Source organism: Bison bison, unplaced genomic scaffold, assembly GCF_000754665.1.
Source record: "Bison bison bison isolate TAMUID 2011002044 unplaced genomic scaffold, Bison_UMD1.0 scf7180017864327, whole genome shotgun sequence".
In the NCBI taxonomy this organism is placed as follows: domain Eukaryota; kingdom Metazoa; phylum Chordata; class Mammalia; order Artiodactyla; family Bovidae; genus Bison; species Bison bison.
In genome coordinates this window covers 1,154,414-1,175,231 of record NW_011494899.1, presented here as the reverse complement: position 1 = coordinate 1,175,231, position 20,818 = coordinate 1,154,414, and the positions used below count along the sequence as shown (strand labels likewise).

At 47.3% G+C, this 20,818-nt stretch overlaps 1 protein-coding gene across 3 annotated transcripts in view; it reads right to left on the bottom strand.

Annotated features, from left to right (window-relative positions):
• The window catches only part of LARGE (like-glycosyltransferase), a 619,028-nt gene that overhangs the window by 32,735 nt on the left and 565,475 nt on the right, over nucleotides 1–20,818 (bottom strand). For all 3 annotated transcript variants that reach the window (XM_010853352.1, XM_010853354.1, XM_010853353.1), the window contains one exon: nucleotides 9,299–9,462. In XM_010853352.1, coding sequence (XP_010851654.1) covers nucleotides 9,299–9,462 — 164 coding nt within the window. The remainder of the gene's footprint in view (nucleotides 1–9,298; nucleotides 9,463–20,818) is intronic.

Here is a 20,818-nt window from a genome sequence, read left to right as displayed (position 1 = left end):
GTGGGGAATGGAGCACAGATGAAAAACAAAAGGTGCTCCCAACCAAGAGGGTTCTGCAAAAATGTTTGGAGAGCGATCTAGGGGAAAAAAAGAAAATTTTCCCCCAGAAGCATTAGAAGTGCCTACTACATAAAATCTATGGTTAAAAAAACAGCAAAAGCCTATTTCAATTTTTTTTCCCCTACCCAGCAAGAGGTACAGAATCAGAATGCTCACTTTATTTGGACAATTACCAGGAAATAGATTCCATGCTTCTAAACAAAAGAAAATGGGCACACCTATCTTGTGTCAATGGTTTTCCTGATGGACTTTCAGTTTCCTCTCAGTAATTCTGTGAATTGGTATTGCCTAGATTTGCTTCCTCTTTCACTAAGGAGGATTAAGGTATTCATCGGGGTAAAATGCCCTCCATTTCTCATACTTTATAGCACTTGTTAATCAAATTGACCACAGCCAGTTTTGAAAGAGGCACTATATTCTCCACAATGCTTGATTTCACTGAAATTTGTGTTCGGCCTCTGCTACAAGGCCCCTGGTTTCTGCTGGGCTCTAAGAATCTGGGATTTTGAATGATCCCACTTGCATCTCGGTCTCTGTCTGCAAAATGGAAGGACTCTGCAATTGGATGAGAGAGCTGTTTATACAAAGCCTTTGAAATTTGGGGAGTAAAGGGCAAGGATAATTTCTGCATCCATGTGTATGTCAGAACTGCTAGAGGGGATGGGATGCAGGAGGCATGACTGAGTGTGCTGTGGACTCTCCCACGGACCTGCTTTTGGACTCTGTGTCTGAGGAGTTTTCTAAGCAGGGAGCAAGCCCTGCCTAATCCAGCTCGTCTTCCCCCCTCAGCAAAGATTTTAGAGTGAGGACAGAGACACAAAATACTTAGGGTTTTCGGGAGAAAGGTGCTGGTAATGTGACAAACGTCACATCCACGTGGACTCTATAGGAAACAGCGCCAGAGGTTCCAAAAAACCTCAGTGAGTGAAAACGAGTGGTGCCACGACCACTTCCTGTCTCTCTGCCACCAGCTCCGATCTCTCTTGTCCCTTAAAACAAAGCTCTCTGCCGGGATCTGAGCAACAGGCAGACAGACAAACCGAGGTTCATCATAATGATAATGGAGAGAATATGATCATGATACAATAAATCTCTACCACATACCTGTTGTTTACGGCATGCCAGCCACATTTGGGCTGGTAGCACTTTTAAGACTCACAGTAATGCTCTAAACACAGTGCAGATTCTCATCACTGTGTTACAGGGGAGGATGCTCCAGGAGGTGAAGTGACTTCTTTCAAGTCACAAGGTAGACAGGCTGGATCCACACAGCCAGGTCTGACTCCAGCGCCCGGGATCCAGACCACTATTCAACATGAACTGGGTTTGGCTGAGAAAGATGTCCCCATCACCTGTCTCCCCAAACAGGAAACTGGTCTAAGCTTGGCATCAGCTTCCCTTTATTCCCTCCTCCTCCTCTTCCTCCTTGGTCTCTCTTGGGGTCAGAGGTCCCCCATCCTCTTCATTCTTCTCCTGTTTGTTTTCCCCTCAAACACACTTGTTCCCTAAGGTCTATCCCTGTGTAGTTCTTGTTGAGACCGAGTTTTGTGCTGACTCTTTCTTAGGTAGGAAGATAAGGATCTGGCATATCAAGGACCTGGACCAATGGAGAGGGTTTCAAGAGACAAAGATTAATTCTGCAAGTGCAGTATCATCCATTTAGAAAGAATCTCTGAGATTTTCAGTCTGATTACACCATCATGATGATGAAAGGGCTCAGCCTCAGGGAGGGTCTTAACTTGCTGAAGAGCACACAGTGTCGGAGAGGAAATGCTGACACCAGGACCCATCCTGATGCTCTGTCCCCTGCTCTCCCCACCCTGTCAGAGCTGGGAAGAGGAGGGCAAAGGCTCAGGAATGCCTAGAGATGTCTGGAAGGCCTTCCGCTTTCAGATGTCTGAAAGAGGCAGGGCTTCCCCAAGGGGGTCCTACTGAGGAAGGGAGCCCCAGACAGTCTGTGGAGGTGTCAGGGAGCAGGCAGGGAGATGGCAGAGTCCAAAATCTAGAAGACTGGGCTTGGAAGGAATTCTAGAATGTCAGTCATTCCAAGCAGCCAGGCAGGTGGCCACTCAGCCTCTGCTGGAATGGGGAACCCGCTCCCTACAAGGCAGATGACTCCCATCTGGTACCCTGAGCAAGGCAGGCTGAGGGGTCCAGAGGGTAACTGAAGGTTCTGGGCTCAGGCAGAACTAGGTCTGAACTCTGACCTGTGTCAGTATCTCTGGGCAAGTGACCATAGTTGTTCGTGCTTCCATTTCCGCACATGCATATAGGGGACAATAATACCTTAGTCAATGACAAATTGGCTATAAACTCTTCCCCTCTATCTACATGCTTTGATATTACCCTCTCCCCTCACTGATTCTGGGCTGGCCATGGGACGTGCTTTGGTCAATAGGACGTTGACAAATGACACAAACAGGGGACTTGAAAAGTGGTTGTTTGGTGGGGCTTGCCCAGAGCCCCAGGAACCTTGTGACCACTGCCCTGTGAACAGCCTTAGTCATGACCATCAAGTGTCTGTCACAGAGCTGGATATGCAGCAGGCACTCGGTACATGGGGGCTTCCCTGGTGGATTAGTGGTAAAGAATTCACCTGCAACGGGGGAGCTGCAGGAGATGTGGGTTCGATCCTTGGGTTGGGAAGATCCCCTAGAGGAGGGCATGGCAACCCACTCCAGTCTTCTTGCCTTGAGAATTCCATGGACAGAGGAGCCTGGTGGGCTACAGTCCACAGGGTTGCAAAGAGTTGGACATGACTGAAGTGACAGCACACGTCCACACTTGGTACTTGACACCTGTGATTCCTGCCTTTCAAATACACACACCTCCAGCAAATATCTACTGAGCATCTACAACATGCAGGTATTATGCTAGGCCCCAGAATGAATGAGAAAAACAAGGTTTTCAAATGCAGTTCCGAGAGAGAAGACAATAAGCAGACCAAGATAAGATTAGAGTGAACTGAGGGCTAGAGGGGCCACAGAAGAGGAAACAGGATGAAGAGTAAGGGTGGGGGCAAGTGGAAAAGTCAGTGTGAGCCCTGGACAAGGAGAAAGACTGGTCTTGATCTTGAGAAAGCCTGGGAAAAAAGTTTTCCAAGAGGGAGGAGCCCTTGGGATACAGAGTTTAGTGTGTTCTCAAGTAAGAAGCAACAGGACCAGCATGGATGGCAGATGGACAAGCAAGGGGCAGAAGGAGAGAGGTGTTCGGGGATGGTCAGGGATCAGGTCATACAGGAACATCAAGGTCTTGGTGGGCAGCTCTAAGACTATTCTTAAGGTGATAAGAATGCATCAGAGAGTTCTAATGATGTGACCTGCTGTATGTATTTAAAGATCGCCCTGGCTGTCACATGGTGAAAGTACTTTTCACTCTCTAGAATGATGCTTTCCAAGCTTCAGCAGGCTCAGGGTCACCTGGGAGGCTTATTACAACACAGATTCCTGGGCCCCACTGCAGAGATCCCTGTTGGGCAGATCTGGGGTGAGATCCATGTATCTGCGCTCTAACAAAGTCCCAAGAGATGCTGTGCTGCGATGGGACCTAAGAATGGGACCCCGTTAGCTCAGTTCATGTTCTCTTTCCCTCACTTGCAGAAAACAAAGAGCAGGCCCATCAGCCACATGAGTCCCTGGAACTGCAGATGGCACTTCAAAGGCTTCATTCAAGAAGCAGGGAAGAGCAAGCGTCTCCTGGCCAGGTGGCAGGGATGCTGTAATCAGGCCAGCTCCCTCTGCCCTTTCGATCACCCTCCAGAGTGAGTGGCCGGGCAAGCAGCAGCCCTGCCGGGTCCATCACTGCAGCAGGCGACATTCCTTCTTTCTGAACGGAATTCCAGAGGGAGCTGGGCACAGGAGCCCGCATGCCGGCTCCCCTAATTTGTTGTGGCACTCACGTAGGGCCTACTTCTGACTCAAAGGTTTACAAACATACCCAAAATGTTTCTTCAATTAAAAATCAATCCAAGAGGCACCAGTCAGCCCGCTGCATCGTAATTGGATGTGTGGGATGGAGTGGAAGGAGGCATTTCCGCCGTCTTCATCAGCTTGTGTGCTACTGCTTTATAATTTCTGATTATGTCCCGCTAAGTGTCTCTTGCTTGGGTGTAGAATTCCTTGAGTTCTCTGAGGTATTGTCTGGATGGCAGTCCTTGTCACAATGCGTTAGGGGGGATCACATGTCTGCCATGCTGGGGGATGCATGTGCTTTGAAGGGAAGGCATCTGTGGTTGGTATTTGCAGCTGATGTGAGAGGTGCCTGGCCTGTCTTTAAGGGGGTGGTGAGGGTAGGTGTCAGGTCTCCTGCAGCCCAGGCCGGGAGGATGCTCAGGGCTAGCCACAGAAGGAGGGGCTCTGTTCTATCTGTGTTTCGTTGATAACAAGTATATACATAAGGATGGATTTGGGTTGTTAATAATTTAATTTTTTTCCTTTTTTTTGCGGGGGGGGGGGGCACTTAGATGTATGGAGGATCTTAGTTCCCCAACCAGGGATTGAACCGGTGCCCCCTGCAGTGGAAGTGCAGATTCTTAACCACTAGACCACCTCTTAAGTCTTTTCCTTCTAATTGTGAATCCCAGGTTGCAAATGCCATAGCCAGCATAAAGGTAAAAACCATCGAGAGAACTGTACTAGTGTTTGTGGCACATTTGCTAATCACTGGGCACTTTCCAGTCTCTTACTTTATAAAGCATAGATGGTAACCTATGAGCTTGACGGTATTATTGTCACTTCATAGGTAAGTAGCTGCTGCTGCTAAGCTGCTAAGTCGCTTCAGTTGTGTCTGACTCTGTGCGACCCCATAGACGGCAGCCCGCCAGGCTTCCCTGTCCCTGGGATTCTCCAAGCAAGAACACTGGAGTGGGTTGCCATTTCCTTCTCAATGCATGAAAGTGAAAAGTGAAAGTGAAATCGCTCAGTCGTGTCTGACTCTTAGCGACCCCATGGACTGCAGCCCACCAGGCTCCTCCGTCCATGGGATTTTGCAGGCAAGAGTACTGGAGTGGGGTATAGGTAAGTAGAGTGAGGCTCAAACAGCCTAAATAAACTGTCTAAATTCATATGGTTAGTCTGTAGTGCAACTTGACTTTGAACCCAAGTCTTCCTCTCCTTTATCCCCCTACTTCATTTTCCCTTTCCTAAATACCTACCCTGTGCAGAAGCTGTGGTCAGAGTCTCTGGATCCAGCAAGCACTAAATGAACATCATTATGTCCCAGGGCTTCCCCAGAGAGTCTCACATTTTTCTCCTGAGTTCACAGGTGGCCATTGGCTACTGATCTTGATGGAGAATATCTTGGCGATAAACTGAATATACAAATAGAAGGTATGAATGTGACCAAGGAAAACCAGGATGCTCTGAAAGATGGGAAACTGGAATCGCTTGGAACTCACTCACCTGGGCAGATCATAGATTCTGAGCTTCATGTGCCTCCTCTGGGGGGACTGAGATATACTTATGCTGCTTGGAGAACAGAAGACCAAGCCTGACCATCATTCAGCACAAGGATCAAGGATTAGGTTTTGTCTTCATTTTAAATGGCACAGAGAAGAAGGAAAAATAAACACAAAGAGTGGACTGTTCTGGTGGGTGACCTGCTGTTGTGCTTGGTGGGAGAGGGCGTGTGCAACCAGGCTGGTAAGGAAGGGTAGGGGTGACTTGGGACATGGGTCTAGGTCAGTCCCTCATGCAGCCTCACTGGCAGCCTGGCAGGTTTGAGCTGGAAGGGCTGGCCACCTACCCTGGTTTCCCCAAGCCCTGCCTACCTGGCTGACATCATTTGCTCTCTCCTTCCTCACCCTAGCACTTAAGCCCTAACTGTGCATCCCAGCGGGCCTGGTGTCCTCTCCTTCCTTGCAGGGGGCTCCTTCTCTCCCTATAAGCCTTCTACTGTCAGTCCACTCAGCCTCCAGCTCAATGTAGGCAGAACCCCTCTTGGGGATATTCGCCATTTCTTCCATTCTCTGCCCCAGCCAGGACAGGGGCTCCTCCCATGGGTTCTCATAGCACCTGTCTGTTGTCAAACCTGTTCCCTGTCTGTGGCAGCCTGAATTCTCAGTTGGCCCCAAGACTCTTGCCCCAGCTCCTGGTGTATGGTCCTGGATCACCCCTCCCTCGAGTGTGAGCAGAAGCTGGTACTATTCTATATGATAGACTAGTACGGCTGTGATCATGTCATATAACAGACTGGGGAGATTCTCCTACTGGCTTCGAAGAAGTAAGCTGCTCCACACAGCTAAGACCCAAGGGTGACCTCTAGGAGCCCAGAAGGATCCCAACTAACAGCCAGCAAGGAAATGGGGACCTTGGTCCTAGAGCTGAGTTCTGCCAAAACCTGAATGAGCTTAGAAGTGCACCCTGACTCCCAGGTAAGGCTACAGTCCAGTCAACACCTGGAGTTCAGGCCTGAGACCCCAAGCAGAGAACCTGCTAACATGTATCCAGACTTCTGATCCATGACACAGTCAGAAAGGAAAAAATGTGTTTCTAAAGCTGCAAGATCTGTGGTGACTGATTAAACCACAACAGAGAACAAATACATGATCTGAGTCCTGAGTTCACTACATATTCTGTGAGGGCGGAATAGGGTCTTATATAGTCCCAGCCCCACAAGAGTCGGCTACAACACAGTAATAGATGCTTACATAGTGTCTGCTGAGAGATCACGTGAATTTTGGGGATGAGAAAACTGGGGTTAAGAGAAGGGAAAGACCTTTCCTGAGAGGACACAGCAGGACAAGGACCTCGTGGGTGCCAGAACCTCTACTTGTCCTTTTCGTCCCTTTGGTCTTTGTTGTTATCTGTTGTGAAATCACTGTGGACAGTGACAGCAACCATGAAATTAAAAGATCCCTGCTCCTTGGAAAGCCATGACAAACCCAGATAGCATACTAAAAAGCAGAGACATCACTTTGTCGACAAAGGTCTGTATAGTCAAAGCTATGATTTTTCCAGTAGTCATGTACAGATGTGAGAGTTGGACCATAAAGAAGGCTGAGCACTGAAGAACTGATGCCTTCAAATTGTGGTGCTGGAGAAGACTCTTGAGAGTCCCTTGGACTGTAAGGAGATCATACCAGTCAATCTTAAAGGAAATCAACCCTGAATATTCATTGGAAGGGGTGATGCTGCAGCTCCAATACTTTGGCCACCTGATGCAAAGAGCCAATTCATTGGAAAAGACCCTGATGCTTGGAAAGACTGAAGTCAAAAGGATAAAAGGCTGGCAGAGGGTGAAATGGTTAGAGAATATCCCCAACTCAATGGACATGAGTTTAAGCAAACTCTGGGAGATAGTGAAGGACAGGGAAGCCTGGTGTGCTGCAATCCATGGGATTGCAAAGAATCGGACACGACTTAGCAACTGAACGATGGCCAGCAAGTTCTGCACAGGTGTTCTGGAGTCTGAATCTCCAGGACACTAGCCATGAAGCGATTTAATTACACGAGCTGTCATTTGCTAAGAAGCAGTGGGACTCACCGCCTCCACAGCTACTGTCAACACGCATCATTCCCGGATACCTCCGGAGGCCAGGTCCCCCCTCATTCTCTGGGACTCTCAGGCTGCTTACTGTCTGTGAACCATTTTGTGCCCCAGTGCTTGTTTCTTCATTTTGCTCATTCTCCAATCACTCGTGACTAATCATAAGTGACATTTATTGAACACTTACTAAGTGTGCCAGGTACTGTCCTCAGCACTTTAAAGGCATGAACTTATTTCCTCCTAAAACCACCCCATGAAATCATATCCACAGGCATCTCCAAAGTGGCTCAAAGACAGAATAAGGCCATCAAACTCCCTTCCTAACTATGGGAGTCGAGAGGGAATGACATGGAGAAAGCTGGGGCCAGGGCAGCCATTTGCACACCATGTGTCAACTGGAGAGGAAGCTGGCTAGCAGAGGTGGGCAGGAAGCACACAGGGTGGCCAGAAATAGAAAAACTGCATAACCCTGAAAGGCTTTAAATCCACTCACCTCCTGGCAGCCAGAGATGTTTTCAAAAACATAAACCAAAGCAAAAACTCTGTGTAAATATCTACAATAAATTCCCATCACGTTTAGAAAAAAACCCAAATATTTTATGAGTTTCGAATGTTTATAATCTTAACCTCATGCAGCTTCCATCTCAAGTCCCTCTCAAGTGATGCTTCAGCCACACTGGTCTTCTATCAGGGTATCTGAACACACAAGGCTCTTCCAACCACAGGGCCTTTGCACTTGCTATTTTAAATGCCTGGAAAACTTTTTCTTTTTTTTTTGGCAACGCATATGCTTCCCTGGTGGCTCACACAGTAAAGAATCTGCCTGCCATGCAGGAAACTCAGGTTCTATCCCTAGTTGGGATGATATCCTGGAGAAGGGAATGGCCACCTACTTCAGTATCCTTGCCTGAAGAATTCCATGGACAGAGGAGCCTGGCAGGCTACAGTCCATGGGGTCACAAAGAGTCAGACATGACTGAGCAACTAATACTTTCACACTCCCCCACTATGCTTGACTTCTTTTCTTATCCTCAAGTCTCTGCAGAAATGTCCCCTCCTTTGAAAGACCTCCCGCTGATCATACCACCTAAAGAAGGTCCCTCACTTGACACTGTTAATATCGATCACTGTTCCTTCAAAGCACTTATCACAATGTTAATTGTTTGACTTAACTATTTACTAGCCCTATATTAGCAATACTGGATGCACACGGCAAACCTAAAATGATGCAAGGTCTTCACAAAGATGCTTACTGAACTAGTTTGCAATGGAGCCGGACCATGAATTTTCTTTTCTAAAGCTCCTTTGGTAATTTGATTTGTCCCCAATTAAGGCTGAGAATCAGTGCAATAGACTGTAAGCCACATGAGGGTAGGGACCACAGCAGTACTTCCTGATAAAGGCTCTAAGAATGATCCCTGCATCAATACATGTGTAAGAAAAGAAGTAGCAGTTGCTTTCCAACATCAACTGTGGGTCCAGTCCAGGTGTTTCCTTATAACACACCTCCCCTTTTCCTTGAGGTAATTTGACTAGAACTCTGTTTTTTTAGAATCAGTTCTTCCTCCATCCTCAAAAACAACCAGCATCATCAACATACAGGAGCCCTTGGTTTTCAGTGCTGGAGAAGGGATAAGACTAGGCCCTGTGTTAGCAGGCTTCCATGTTCCAAGCTGGTGGGGCCATTTCTGCCTTCTCCAGGTGAAGGGCAGCTGTGAGGAGACTGTGTGGGCAGTGGGGTCCGTCTGCCTACCTGTCCATGGAGAGCTGAGCCACCAGGGTGACGTCTGTGTTGTCTGAAGCGGGCTCATACTCATAGTGCAGGAAGTACAGGTGGGTTCGGTGGACGGTGAACCGCTCTCTCCGGAACTCATAACACAAGTCATCCTCGTCCAGTTCTGAGAGCTGCTTCTGGAGCTGAAAGATAGGAAAGAAGGCTTGGGAACAAGAAGGAAATCCCCAAGGGGGTTGGCCTGTTGTGCCCTGTCCTTCCCTGAGTTTCTTATCCACTGGACCTTGTTGATCGGCCAGTCAGAGAAGGACAGGATCCTGTCTTCATGTTCTTCTGCAATATAATCTGATTTCAAAGAGGTGATGATAGAGGGCAGCTGCCTCATCATCTGAGGAATGAGACCCTCTGAGCTGAGAGTGATGCTGGCAGCACTGACAAGTGGATAAGCAACCACAACTCCTTATACAAAACAAAAAACATTTTCTTTGATGACCCAGCACAACAATTTCAAACAACAGGTGGTAACTGTCAAAGAACAGAGTAATGAAAACCAAACTGAACAGTACCTTTGTGTGACCTGATGCTTTTCTCTCCCTAGAGCTACAGACTTAAAACTCTATACCATGTACTGGAAAGGAAAAGCAATCCCATAAATAAAAAATCTCCTCCTTTAATTTCATCCAAGTTCAATCAGTCTCAGTTCCTGCTTTTCTCTCTTTCTCCTATTCTGGTACTCTGAGATCCTTTACTTCATTAATCTGCCAGTAGGACTCCTTCACTTAGCTCTTCTATCCTCCTTCCTAACCAACTAGTGAAAGAGTGAGCTGTCCCACTAACAGGAAAGGAGGAACTTAGCATCCAACATAAACACATGCAGATCTGCAGGTTTCCAGATCTGCTGATACACAGATGTTCGGTACACAGTATCCCTCCCAGGCAGAGGTGACTATACCTGTTCTACAGGTGAAGAATTGCAATGAAAAAGCTGGGGAGCTGGGGAGACTCCAGTTTTTTAATGAACTTCAATAGAAAAGTTCATATCCACTGGGTATGAAAACTTCGATATCCACTGGAAATCAGACCAGTGGATATGCGGTAGCAGAATGAAAGGGCTGGGAAGAGACAGGAGAGAAGCTCTTTGGGTGATGGGGATGTTTTATGTCGCAATCAGGGTGATGGTAATATGGCAGCACACATTTGTGAAAATACATGTACACTTAGAATGGGGGGATTTAGCATATATGCAAATCGTATTTCAATAAAATTTATTGAAAGAAAACAATTTGCCAAAGTTCACATGGTTACTTCCAATATTTTTTCTGTTACATGAGCCTTGTCCATTATATGATGATACATAGTTGAATATGGATGAAAGTTTACATGGCTAGAGTTATTAAGATTAATAGCTGAATACAATAGAACATTTTTCCAAGAAGGTGTATATATATAAATATTTTTTTAAAATCTCCAAACCAACAGTGTGGTAATCAATAAAAAAATACATTCACTCACTTCTCTATGACCTTCATATGACTTCTACGGCTTCATATGACTTTCATATGATTTCTATCAGTTAAGACCATTGCCTTGATAGGTTAAACCAGGGGTCCCCAAGCCCTGGACCAGTATTGGTCTGCGGCCTGTTAGGAACCAGGCTGCACAGTGAGGGTAGAGCGGTTGGCGAGCAACCAAAGCTTCATTTATATTTACAGCGGCACCCATCACTCTCCCATCACCTCCAAATGGGACTATCTAGTTGCAGGAAAACAAGCCCAAGGCTCCCCCTGATGCTATGGTATGGTGAGCTGTGTAATTGTTTCATTATCTATCACAATATAATACTACTAGAAATAAAGTACACAGTGAATGTAATGTGTGACCCATCCTGAAACCGCCGTCCCACCCCTGCTCGGTCCAAAATCGTCTTCCACAGAACCAGTCCCTGGTGCCAAAAAGGTTGGGAACTGCTGGGTTAAACTATGATATTATTTCTCAAGATGTGTACTCTAACAGCTGACTGCGTTAAATGGTCCGATTTCTTCACTTCCCCTGCCCCATATCCTTGCCCTTTGTCATGTGACGCTTGGTGCTGCCTACTAGAGAGGCAAAGATTATTTCCCCAATCCTTGAACCTCCTTGGCTGGACCTGTGACTTGCTTTGGCAAACAGAATGGAGGGGAAGCAGTGATGTCCCAACCGTGAGGGATCAGGTTCAAGAGGAAGTGCATGCTTCTTGGGAAAGTGCCTGGACTGGCCTGCTGGGAGGTGAGACAGATGGCACAGAGTGGAGTCTCCCCGGCTGCCCATCACGCGAGTGAGCCTGGCGAAGGTCAGCTGCCTCTACGAGCACTTCTCACTGTTCATGCTTCTCTCTGTACACCACTGAGGTTTTACGGGTTTTGAGCACTAGACGACAGATAGTGTCACTTTCATCACACGAGTCTGTCCCACACAACACAGGGTTGCTAGCCTCCTGGGCCCCAGCCCAACAAATGATCGTAGCATTCTCCAGATGACTGAGTATAACTCCAAATGCTCCCATACATTCCCAAAGGCCACTTGGGTAATCAGTTGTGATCCAGTGATTTTTGAGATATGCTCAGCTATCTTGAACATTTTTAACCTTTAGAAAGGATGCAGTCAGGGATATTCCTCAGCTTCTCAAGACCAATTTGATGTCCTTGCCTATTTGAAAGTTCCCCCTATGCCAACAGGGTAGCTAACTGATATAAGGCTGGAAACTAGAATTCTCCCTCCACTTAAGGCCCTAGGAGCCAGGCGACCCCTTCTGACTGCAGGATTAAGTTCAGTGTCTCCTGGCCTACAGGACTCCTCCCCGATCCTTGCATGCCCAGCAAGCCTCTAGTGGATATACTCATAGCCACTCATAGCATGTTAAGAAAGGGAACAGTGGCCAATGAAAGTGCTTCTAGAGTCACTTTCTAAGAGGGTCTACCAGCAGTCCTGGGGGATAAGTAGCCTCCATCTAGGAACCGCATGGAACCAATGTGGTTCAGTGGCAGCCACTTCCCAAGGTCACCCCTAACCATCACAATGCTTAAAGGCTAGGATCTATAACATTGTTGTCTACCAGCCACACAGCGGGCTGCGGAAAGCCCAGCGGATATGACATAGACATACATTAGAGTCTGGGACTCTGTACCAACCAATGCCTTCCTTGAGTTTTAATATTATCAACATGGTGCTTCGCACCTCTGTCCTAACGTGGACTGAGCACCTCCGGTGTGCCAGGTGCAGTGCTAAATCAGACTCACTGCTTTGTTTTCAGCACAGATCTCTGTTTTACAAAGGAGGAAACTGAAGCCCAGAAAGTGTCTGTCACCTGCCAATTACAGCTAGAGAGCAGCAGTCTGGACTGTGAATCCAGCCCTCGGACCTTTCACACCAGGGACATATCACGACACAATTACTTCTCTCCTGGGGGATAGATGTGAAGGTCAGATGTGCTGGTGGAAGATACCATGCAGTGTGAACAAAGCAGGCCACAAAAATGCATTTGCAGTATGATCACAACACAGCAAAGAGACAGACCAGGAGGAAACAGACCAAAGGGAATCCACTGCAATGTTAACCAAGCTCTTTTCTGAGTGGAGGATTCACAGATGAATTTTATTGGCCTTGTTATACTTTTTGTACTTAAGTAATTTCCTGCAATTTTCTCAAATGAGCTAATGCATGTACAAGTGCTTTGTAAACTGTAGAGTGCTACACACACCTCAGAAATATTATGATTGCATTATGTTCCTTTTCAAATTCTAATCTAGAACTGCTCACTGCTGACTGCATGGCTGATGGGATTTCAGGCGGATCCCAAGGAGAAGACTCGAGCAGCTTGAAACCTGTCTCCTTCACATCCAGGTAATATCTCCAGGGAGATGCTGAGCTGGAGGGCAAGGGTGGTGTGGCTTCTGTTAACAGGTCTGAATGCTACCCCCACTCCACACTCCAGTCATGCGGGGAGCAGGGGGTTTCCCAACCAGCAAGTTGCAGAAACAAAAGACAGATCCCTCCTGAGATAAAATGCATTTGCTAAATTGCTTCTTTGGGCAGCCAGCTGAGGCACAGGGAAATTTGGACTCAAAGGAAAATGGCCTTTAAGCCATTTGCATTTATTTCTTCCCATCCTTAAGGACAGTGGCCTAGACTGACCCCTGAGCTGCCAGAGATGATGGCTGTCATGCCTGCGGACTCTAGAGGGATAGGAATTGTGTCCTGGGGCTCTGGCCTCTGAACTTCTGCTCAAAGTCAGGAAAAACTACATGGAGAGATTATGGGGATCAGTGGGCAATGAGGCCTGACTTCTCTGACCCTCATTTGCTATGTGACCTGGAGCAAGTCACTTCTCTCAAGAGCAGGACAAAGACTTTGGGTTGCAAGGATCATGTGCTCACCAGGCCAGGTGAGTGCTGAGAGCACTGCAGGCACTTCCTCATTAATACTCACATGGGTCAGGGACCACCAGCAGTCCCGTTTTACAGACGAAGATGATCATCATCTGAAAGGTTTGGCCATTTAGTCAAGGTCACAGTAAATGAACAGAGCAGCTGAAATTCACAACTAGCGGTATTTCCTCCAAGTTCTTGTACGTAATAAAGTCACTGCAATGCCTTGTTCATCAACCTCTGGGTCTAATGCTAGATGGTTCAGTGACTGTAGAGTTCTGAATCATGTGTCCCCCTTGGTGACAGAGATCTTTGGTGCTCAGGGTGAGAGAAGTGGCCAAGTTCAGGTCAGTAGAACGTGGGTAGATTCTGGCTACTACAGGCTCCATTTTTAAGACTGTCTCATGCAAAAGCAAGAGTGCCTAGTGGAGGATGCTCCGTGGAGGGCAGAGCCACAAGATGGAAGGAGTCTGGACCCTGAACATGGAGAAGAGCCACCTGCCAATTAGGAACACCCACTTGGACTTTGTGTGAGTCATAAACTTCCAGCCTGCCAAGCCCATTTTATAAGTAGTTGTGTTCCCTTAACTAACATGCTTACTTGAACTCTTTGAGTAAGTGATGAAGACAGTACAGCAGACCAATTCAGAAGTCTCTAAGGCCACCCCTTCTCGTGACATGTGTCCTTCTGATGCCTTAGGACAATGCGTAGAAACATCGGGATAAAATAACACTCAGGAGTGTTGCTTTATACTTTCAGCACCTTTCGCTTTCAGCAGCCTTGATATCCATTTCTTCATCTGTCCCTCCCAGTAAGTGTATGAGACCAGGAGGGCTACCCTCTTGCCCTCAGTTGACAGATGAGGAAACTGAGGCACCAGGGATGTGCTCAGAAGAGCTGGGGCCCTAACACATCTCTTGGAACCTCATTCATGGTTCTTCCCTGTGGTTTCCATGAAGCAGTTAAATTTTATTAAACCACATGAACAGGCAGAAAAAGATTACCAGTTCACTGGTTGCCTGCTGTGTATAGTAATGATCAAAGTTCCAGGAACCCAAAACACTGTCTTCCAAGGAAACCAAACCATGGGCCACTTTCATTCTTTCGTGGGAAGGGAGAGGCATGGGCTCAGGACCATTCAGTGAAGGTTCAGAGACGTCTGCCCAGCACTGATCGAGGATCTGAGAAAATAAAGAAGAAAATGGCATGGTCTGCTACCTCCCAGGTATCAGTATTAACGTGAACATCCCACACAATTAATAGGCCCTTATTTTATGCCAAGCCCCATGCTAGGAATGCGGAATGAACCCAAGTGTCTGCATTTAAATTGCTTATACCGTCTGGTTGGGGGAATAAAGAAGCAACTGTAAAAACTGTGTATTCATAATACAAATAAAATGACGGGGAGCTGGGGAGGGAAGGGTGGTGGTGTGCTATGTGCTACACTGACCTAAGCTCCTGACTTATCTTTCTGTATTTAGCCCTCATCAAGCCTACCAGGTAGGAACAGTGCTACCTGATTCCCATTTTACAGATGAGAAAACTGAGGCACAGAGTTTGAGTGGCCTGAAATCCCACAGGGAGTATTCCTACCATTTTACATGAGGCAATGTTGCTTCAGAGCTTTCCTCTTATGTTTCATGCAAGGAGCCAGTTAGGGCAAAAGTAAAAGTAGGCAGAGGTCCGTGACAAAGATGTGGGAGAGTCAAGCACTTGGCAGGTTTGGACAGATGATGTTTGGATAGATCAGAGACTAGGGGTGTGAAGGAGGGGTGTGTGCCCGTGGCCCTGTGAGTCTCTGGACCCTGGGCTCCTTCTTCACCCCCTCTCCTGGCCACCCAGGCAAACACTGGGATGCTTCAGCTCTGAGATTTAACATGCCAAGGAGGGTCACTGGAGGCCAGCCTTGAGCAACCTGTCATGGGACTCTGAGTGCCATCCACTCTGGGTTCCTCTGCCCACTGCGTGATGAAGGAGCTGGTGACACGCGGCTCGCATGTGAGAGCAATGATGCACTCCGGGGTTTCTCTGGGGTTTCTCGGGGATACAGCTGTTTCTACAGAGCCATCTGTTCCCTGGAACTGCCGTGCAGTGATGCTGTAAAGGGTTTGTAGGATCTGTTTATATGTGTCTTATTTTTAACTTCTCATTAAACCATGGTGTTGCCGTTTTCTTTCCTTCTTAGTGAGCTCAGCATCTGGGTATGTGACCCTGCAGGCAGCCCATCACCCTTGTAGCACGAGGGCATTGAACTTGAAAGCCCTCATTTCAGCGATGAGGCAGAGATCTCAGAGCAGCTGGACGGGAAGGTGTCCAGAATGAGATTTCTGGTCAACACTAGTAACGAGACCTCCTGCACCCTGCAGCCCTGCTCACACCTTACCCCCCTGAGCCCTCATCCCAGCCTGGGCTCGGTTTATTTATTGACCATTTTATAAGTGAGAAAACTGAAGCTCATGGGAGGCAAGAGTTACATTTGAAGGTGCAGATCTAGTCCTAGGGCCAGGTTTTCTGATTTTTAAGTACAGGGATCCTTCCAGAGCACCACAAATACTTTAAGACAAGGACTTGTAATAGTTAATTTGTTTGACAAAATTTATCGAGCACATACCAGGCAGTCTTTTACAGGCATAAAGATATACTGATGAATGAAAGATAAACAGCCCCGCGATCCCCGAGCTTACATTCTAGTTGGAGAGATATAACCAAAAAAATAAATAAGTCCAGAATATAATCATTGATTGGTGATAAGAGCTGCAGAGAAAATGAGAAGAGCTCCGGGAGACGGGGAGCGGGGGTTGGGGAAGGTATGACAACTTTAGATTGGGGAGTGTTTTCAGTCGTTGAAAAATGACCACTCAGCTTGACACCAGTTCCAGAGCTGCTGCCAACCTATCCTCTGAATTCCATTCTCTGAGCCTCCTTTTCCTCCTCTAAAAAGTAATGCTAATAATAACCACCTTGCAGGCTCATAAAAGAGTAAGAAAAATGATACACACTAAAAGGTGCTAGGAGAATCACTGAATGACTTGTAGTTCCTCTTATGTTAATTATGTATGTCTTTCTGGGGCTTCCCTGGAGGCTAGGTGGTAAAAAACCTGCCTGCCAAGCAGGAGTTGCAGGTTTGATCCCTGAGTCAGAAAGATCCCCTGGAGAAGGAAAGGGCAACCAGCCCACTACAGTATTCTTGCCTGGGAAATTCTATGAGCAGAGGAGCCTGGCAGTCCACGGGGCTGCAAGAGTCTGACATGACTTCGTGACTAAACAACAACAATATATTTTTTTGGCCATGTCATATGGCATGCGGAACTTCCCCAAACAGGGATTGAACCCATGTCTTCTGCAGTGGAAGCACGGAGTCTTAACCACTGGACCACCAGGGCAGTCCATCTTCTGTTAATTTTAAATAGGGATCTACATTCACTTGAGAAGCATGGCTTCAAAGTCAGGCAACCTGGTTTCCAATAACGGCCCCACCATGTAGGAGCTGCTTGACTTTGAGCACGTAACTCACCTCTGAGCTTTCTTCTCTGTGAAATGTGACTTGTTAATGCCTCCCTCCCTTGATTGTGGTGAAGAAGAAAGTTGCATTTCCTCTTTACTTTCTCTGCAGGAAATCTCTAATTGTCAAAGGCCAGAAGAAACAGAGAAAGCTCTTTGAGCAGCACAGAGAGCACTTCCAAGGCAGGAGAGAACACAGTGACTAAGGCATAGGGCATGGATGCCCCAGTAGGCTTCGGCATCTCGTGTCATCACTGGGAAACTGTTACTGGTTCACTGGCGTGCTGTCTTGGGGAGGATTCTGAGTCTGGGGCTGACCCCAGATGGCTGAGTGAGGTCATCAATTAGTGACGTCTGCTGTGGGCATGGGATAAGAAAGTTCTAAGCTGGGGGCTTCCCTAGTGGCTCAGTAGTAAAGAATCTGCCTGCTAATGCAGGAGACACAGGTTTGATCCCCAGTCAGGGAAGATCCCATGTGCCATGGAGCAACTAAGCCTGTGTACAACTATTGAGCCCGTACTCTAGAGCCCGGGAGCCGAAATTACAGAGCCCATGTGCCACAACTACTGAAGCCCGCATGGCCTAGAGCCTGAGCTCCACAACAAGAAAAGCCATTGCAATGAGAAGCCTGCACACCGCAACTAGAGAGTAGCCCCTGCTCAGGGCAACCAGAGGAAAGTCCAAGCAGCAGTGAAGCCCCAGCAAAGCCAAAATAAAGAAAGAAATGAAAGAAAACTCTGTTTGCTGACACTGTCTACTGACTTACAATTACATATAAATGTGAAAACTCAGTGATGTCTGGTCTTGTTTTTTTTCCCACGCCTTGGATGTTATGTTTCATAATTTAACTTCTAACATGACAGTAGATAATTATTTTACCATTGGACTTTGACTATTGGATTCCCGTTTTTTTTTTTTTGGCTGCTAGAGGAAGGATGCACAGGGTGGTGAGTCCAGAAAGGGCTATTCTGAAGCTGATGAACTGAAAGTGACAGCTGTCAGAATGAAATCTGCAGAATAAGCAGCAAACAGTCCGAGGCCATTTCCTGCCAGGATAAACAGCATCTTCCCTCCTCTGGCCAATTCCTGCCCCTTCAGCCCACTCAGTGCAACCTTAGTCACTGCAAATTGTAAATTGAGTTTGGTACACTTTGGTTACTGAGGAAGGGCATGTACTTCCCATCCAAATTGGAAAGTATAAAACATCTATAACAATGTATATTTTAATGGCCTTGCATTTAAAAAGGTGAGTTTCTTTTATCTGAAAAAAAATCCCTGAGGTGGAGCAGGGCACTCTTGATGATAAAAGCAGCCTGCTATAAATAAAGTGCCTGGGGGAGAGTTACATGTTTCTGGATAACACATTGTATGGAAGCGACACTATCTGCCCCTTTGTTGGGGACCACAGGGGGTGTCCTTATTTTTCACTGCTCCAAAGGACAGCACTCAGATTAATGGATTATTTCCAGAAGCGGGGATTTCAACTCAACATGAGGAAGAATGGGTTAGCATCTGGAGCCTTCTAACAGTGCAGTAAGCTGTTGGAGATGGTGGGCTCCCTGTCTTTGGGAAGATCCCAGCAGAAGCCAGATGCGAGCCTGTTAGGGATGCTGTAGAAGGATTTTTGCATGGATTAGGGGGTGGAGAATATCCATGATTATCCAGCTGTGTTCTGAGGAGTCCCAGGGTTTCTTGGCTATGCTTGAGGGGCTGGGTTGCTGAGGAAAGGGGAGAGAAATGCTAATATATAAAATTCTAGCCTTCATTGCGACTTCAGTCAAATTATAGTAACTAAGGCCAAGTGAATGCTTATTGTATTACACAGATTAATTTACTGGTTCCAGGAAGAGATGCCCAGACAAACTACACAGGAGTGACTGTGTCCCATTAGCTACTGTCATTCTACACCACACGAGGAGCCTGAACTCTTCCAAACAAAATCATCTTGCTTTGGATCAAGTACCTCAGAGGCTGGAAGATGGGGTCTGCTGCTTACTGAAGGGCTGAATCCCCAACTTCCTGAACTTATGCTCCTTCCCTCCTACTTCTCCTTTTTCCTTTCTCTTTCCCTCTTTCTTTCTGGCACTGAGACCAACCAAATGGCCTCTTCCTTCCTACCCAAATTCTCTTAATTGCAGGGAAATCTACCTGGGATTGTTTGAACCAGAGCAAATGTGACAGTCCCCACTCATGCTTTATACACAGAGATATAGGTCCATCTCTCTACTAGGCCTTCCTAGGAAAAAAAAATCTTAAAGATCCCATACCCATTTGTATAACAACAGATTATGATCAGGCAGGTGGTTTGTAAAAAACCCCATCTCAATGAATATTGTGTTCTGGGTCCTAAGCCCTATTTTTGGTGATTTAACATAAATTATCTGTGAGACACTATGACAAAGGCATCACTGCCTGCAGTTACTTATCAGAGGATGAACCCGAGGCTCAGAGCATCCATGTGACCTCTCCAAGGTTCCTGTGTCTACTGAATGAGCAGCCTGGAATGACCAGGAAGCTTATCATCATCGCCTTCTCCATGAAGGAACAATAATGACACAAAATGAACTTGCTCAGTGCCCTGTGTGCATGCTGGCTTTGCTAGAGGCAGAGTGCCATGCTCCTGTTCCCCTCTGGTCCCTACTGACCATGCTGCTCCCTCCACACCTTCTCACTCCTCCTTAGTCATCCCTTGAATCTCACCTCTTCCAGGAAGTCTTCCCTGACGCACCTTCTCTCCTCTTCTTGTGCGCTCTCAAAGCACCACCCTGTCCCGGCACTTCTCACACTGATGACAACCTCCTGCCTGTCTGCACCCCTCAACAGACAAGCACTGTGAGAGTCGGGCTTCGATCTGCACTGCTGCCCCAGATCACTGGCCCTGTGGCTGATGACTATTTGAATGACTATCTGCCGAGTGGATGAACGTGTCTTGAGACTTGGCGCCTGCCACTGGAGCCCTTTCCCACCTGGGATCTGCAGTCCAATGGAGAGGTCCCTGACTTCCTCTCTTTAGGAGGACCACTATCAGTACGCTTCTCACGGCTCCAATGACCTCTTCCCAGAACTGAGAGCAGTCGGCTTTGGGCCAGATCCAAGGTCTTACTCTTTCCCTCTGGCAGTGTTTGCAAATAACACTGGGCAGGCAGCAAGGGACCAGGGGTGCAGAGATGTGTTTCCAGGCTGTATGTTACAGACTCCTGCTCTAGCCCCTCTCACTTTGGGCTGGCCGGGCCGAAGGCAGCTGACTGCAACAGGGCCCAGGGACCTGCCGCCTCGGTTTATGGGTACTGGCTGCACTTGCTCCCCTGTTCTCAGTGCCCAGAAAACACTCCAGCTGTCTTTGTCCCCACTGCCACTGCCTCTGCTCAGAGCCCCACTGCCACCTTTTTTGCCTGGGATGCAGCAATGGCCTCTACCTAGGCTCCCTGCTTCTAGTCTAGACCCTTCCATTCTATTCTCCACCCAGAGAAACTTTTCTCAAATGTAAACCTGACCATGTTTGAAGCCCTCTGGGGACTCTTCATGGTCAACAGGATTCAATTTAAATGCCCAAGCATAGCCAAGGCCCCGCAAGGGTCAGCTTCATTCTCTGCCCTTCTCCCGATTCGCCTCTGCTCCAGTAGAGAAAGCACCAGC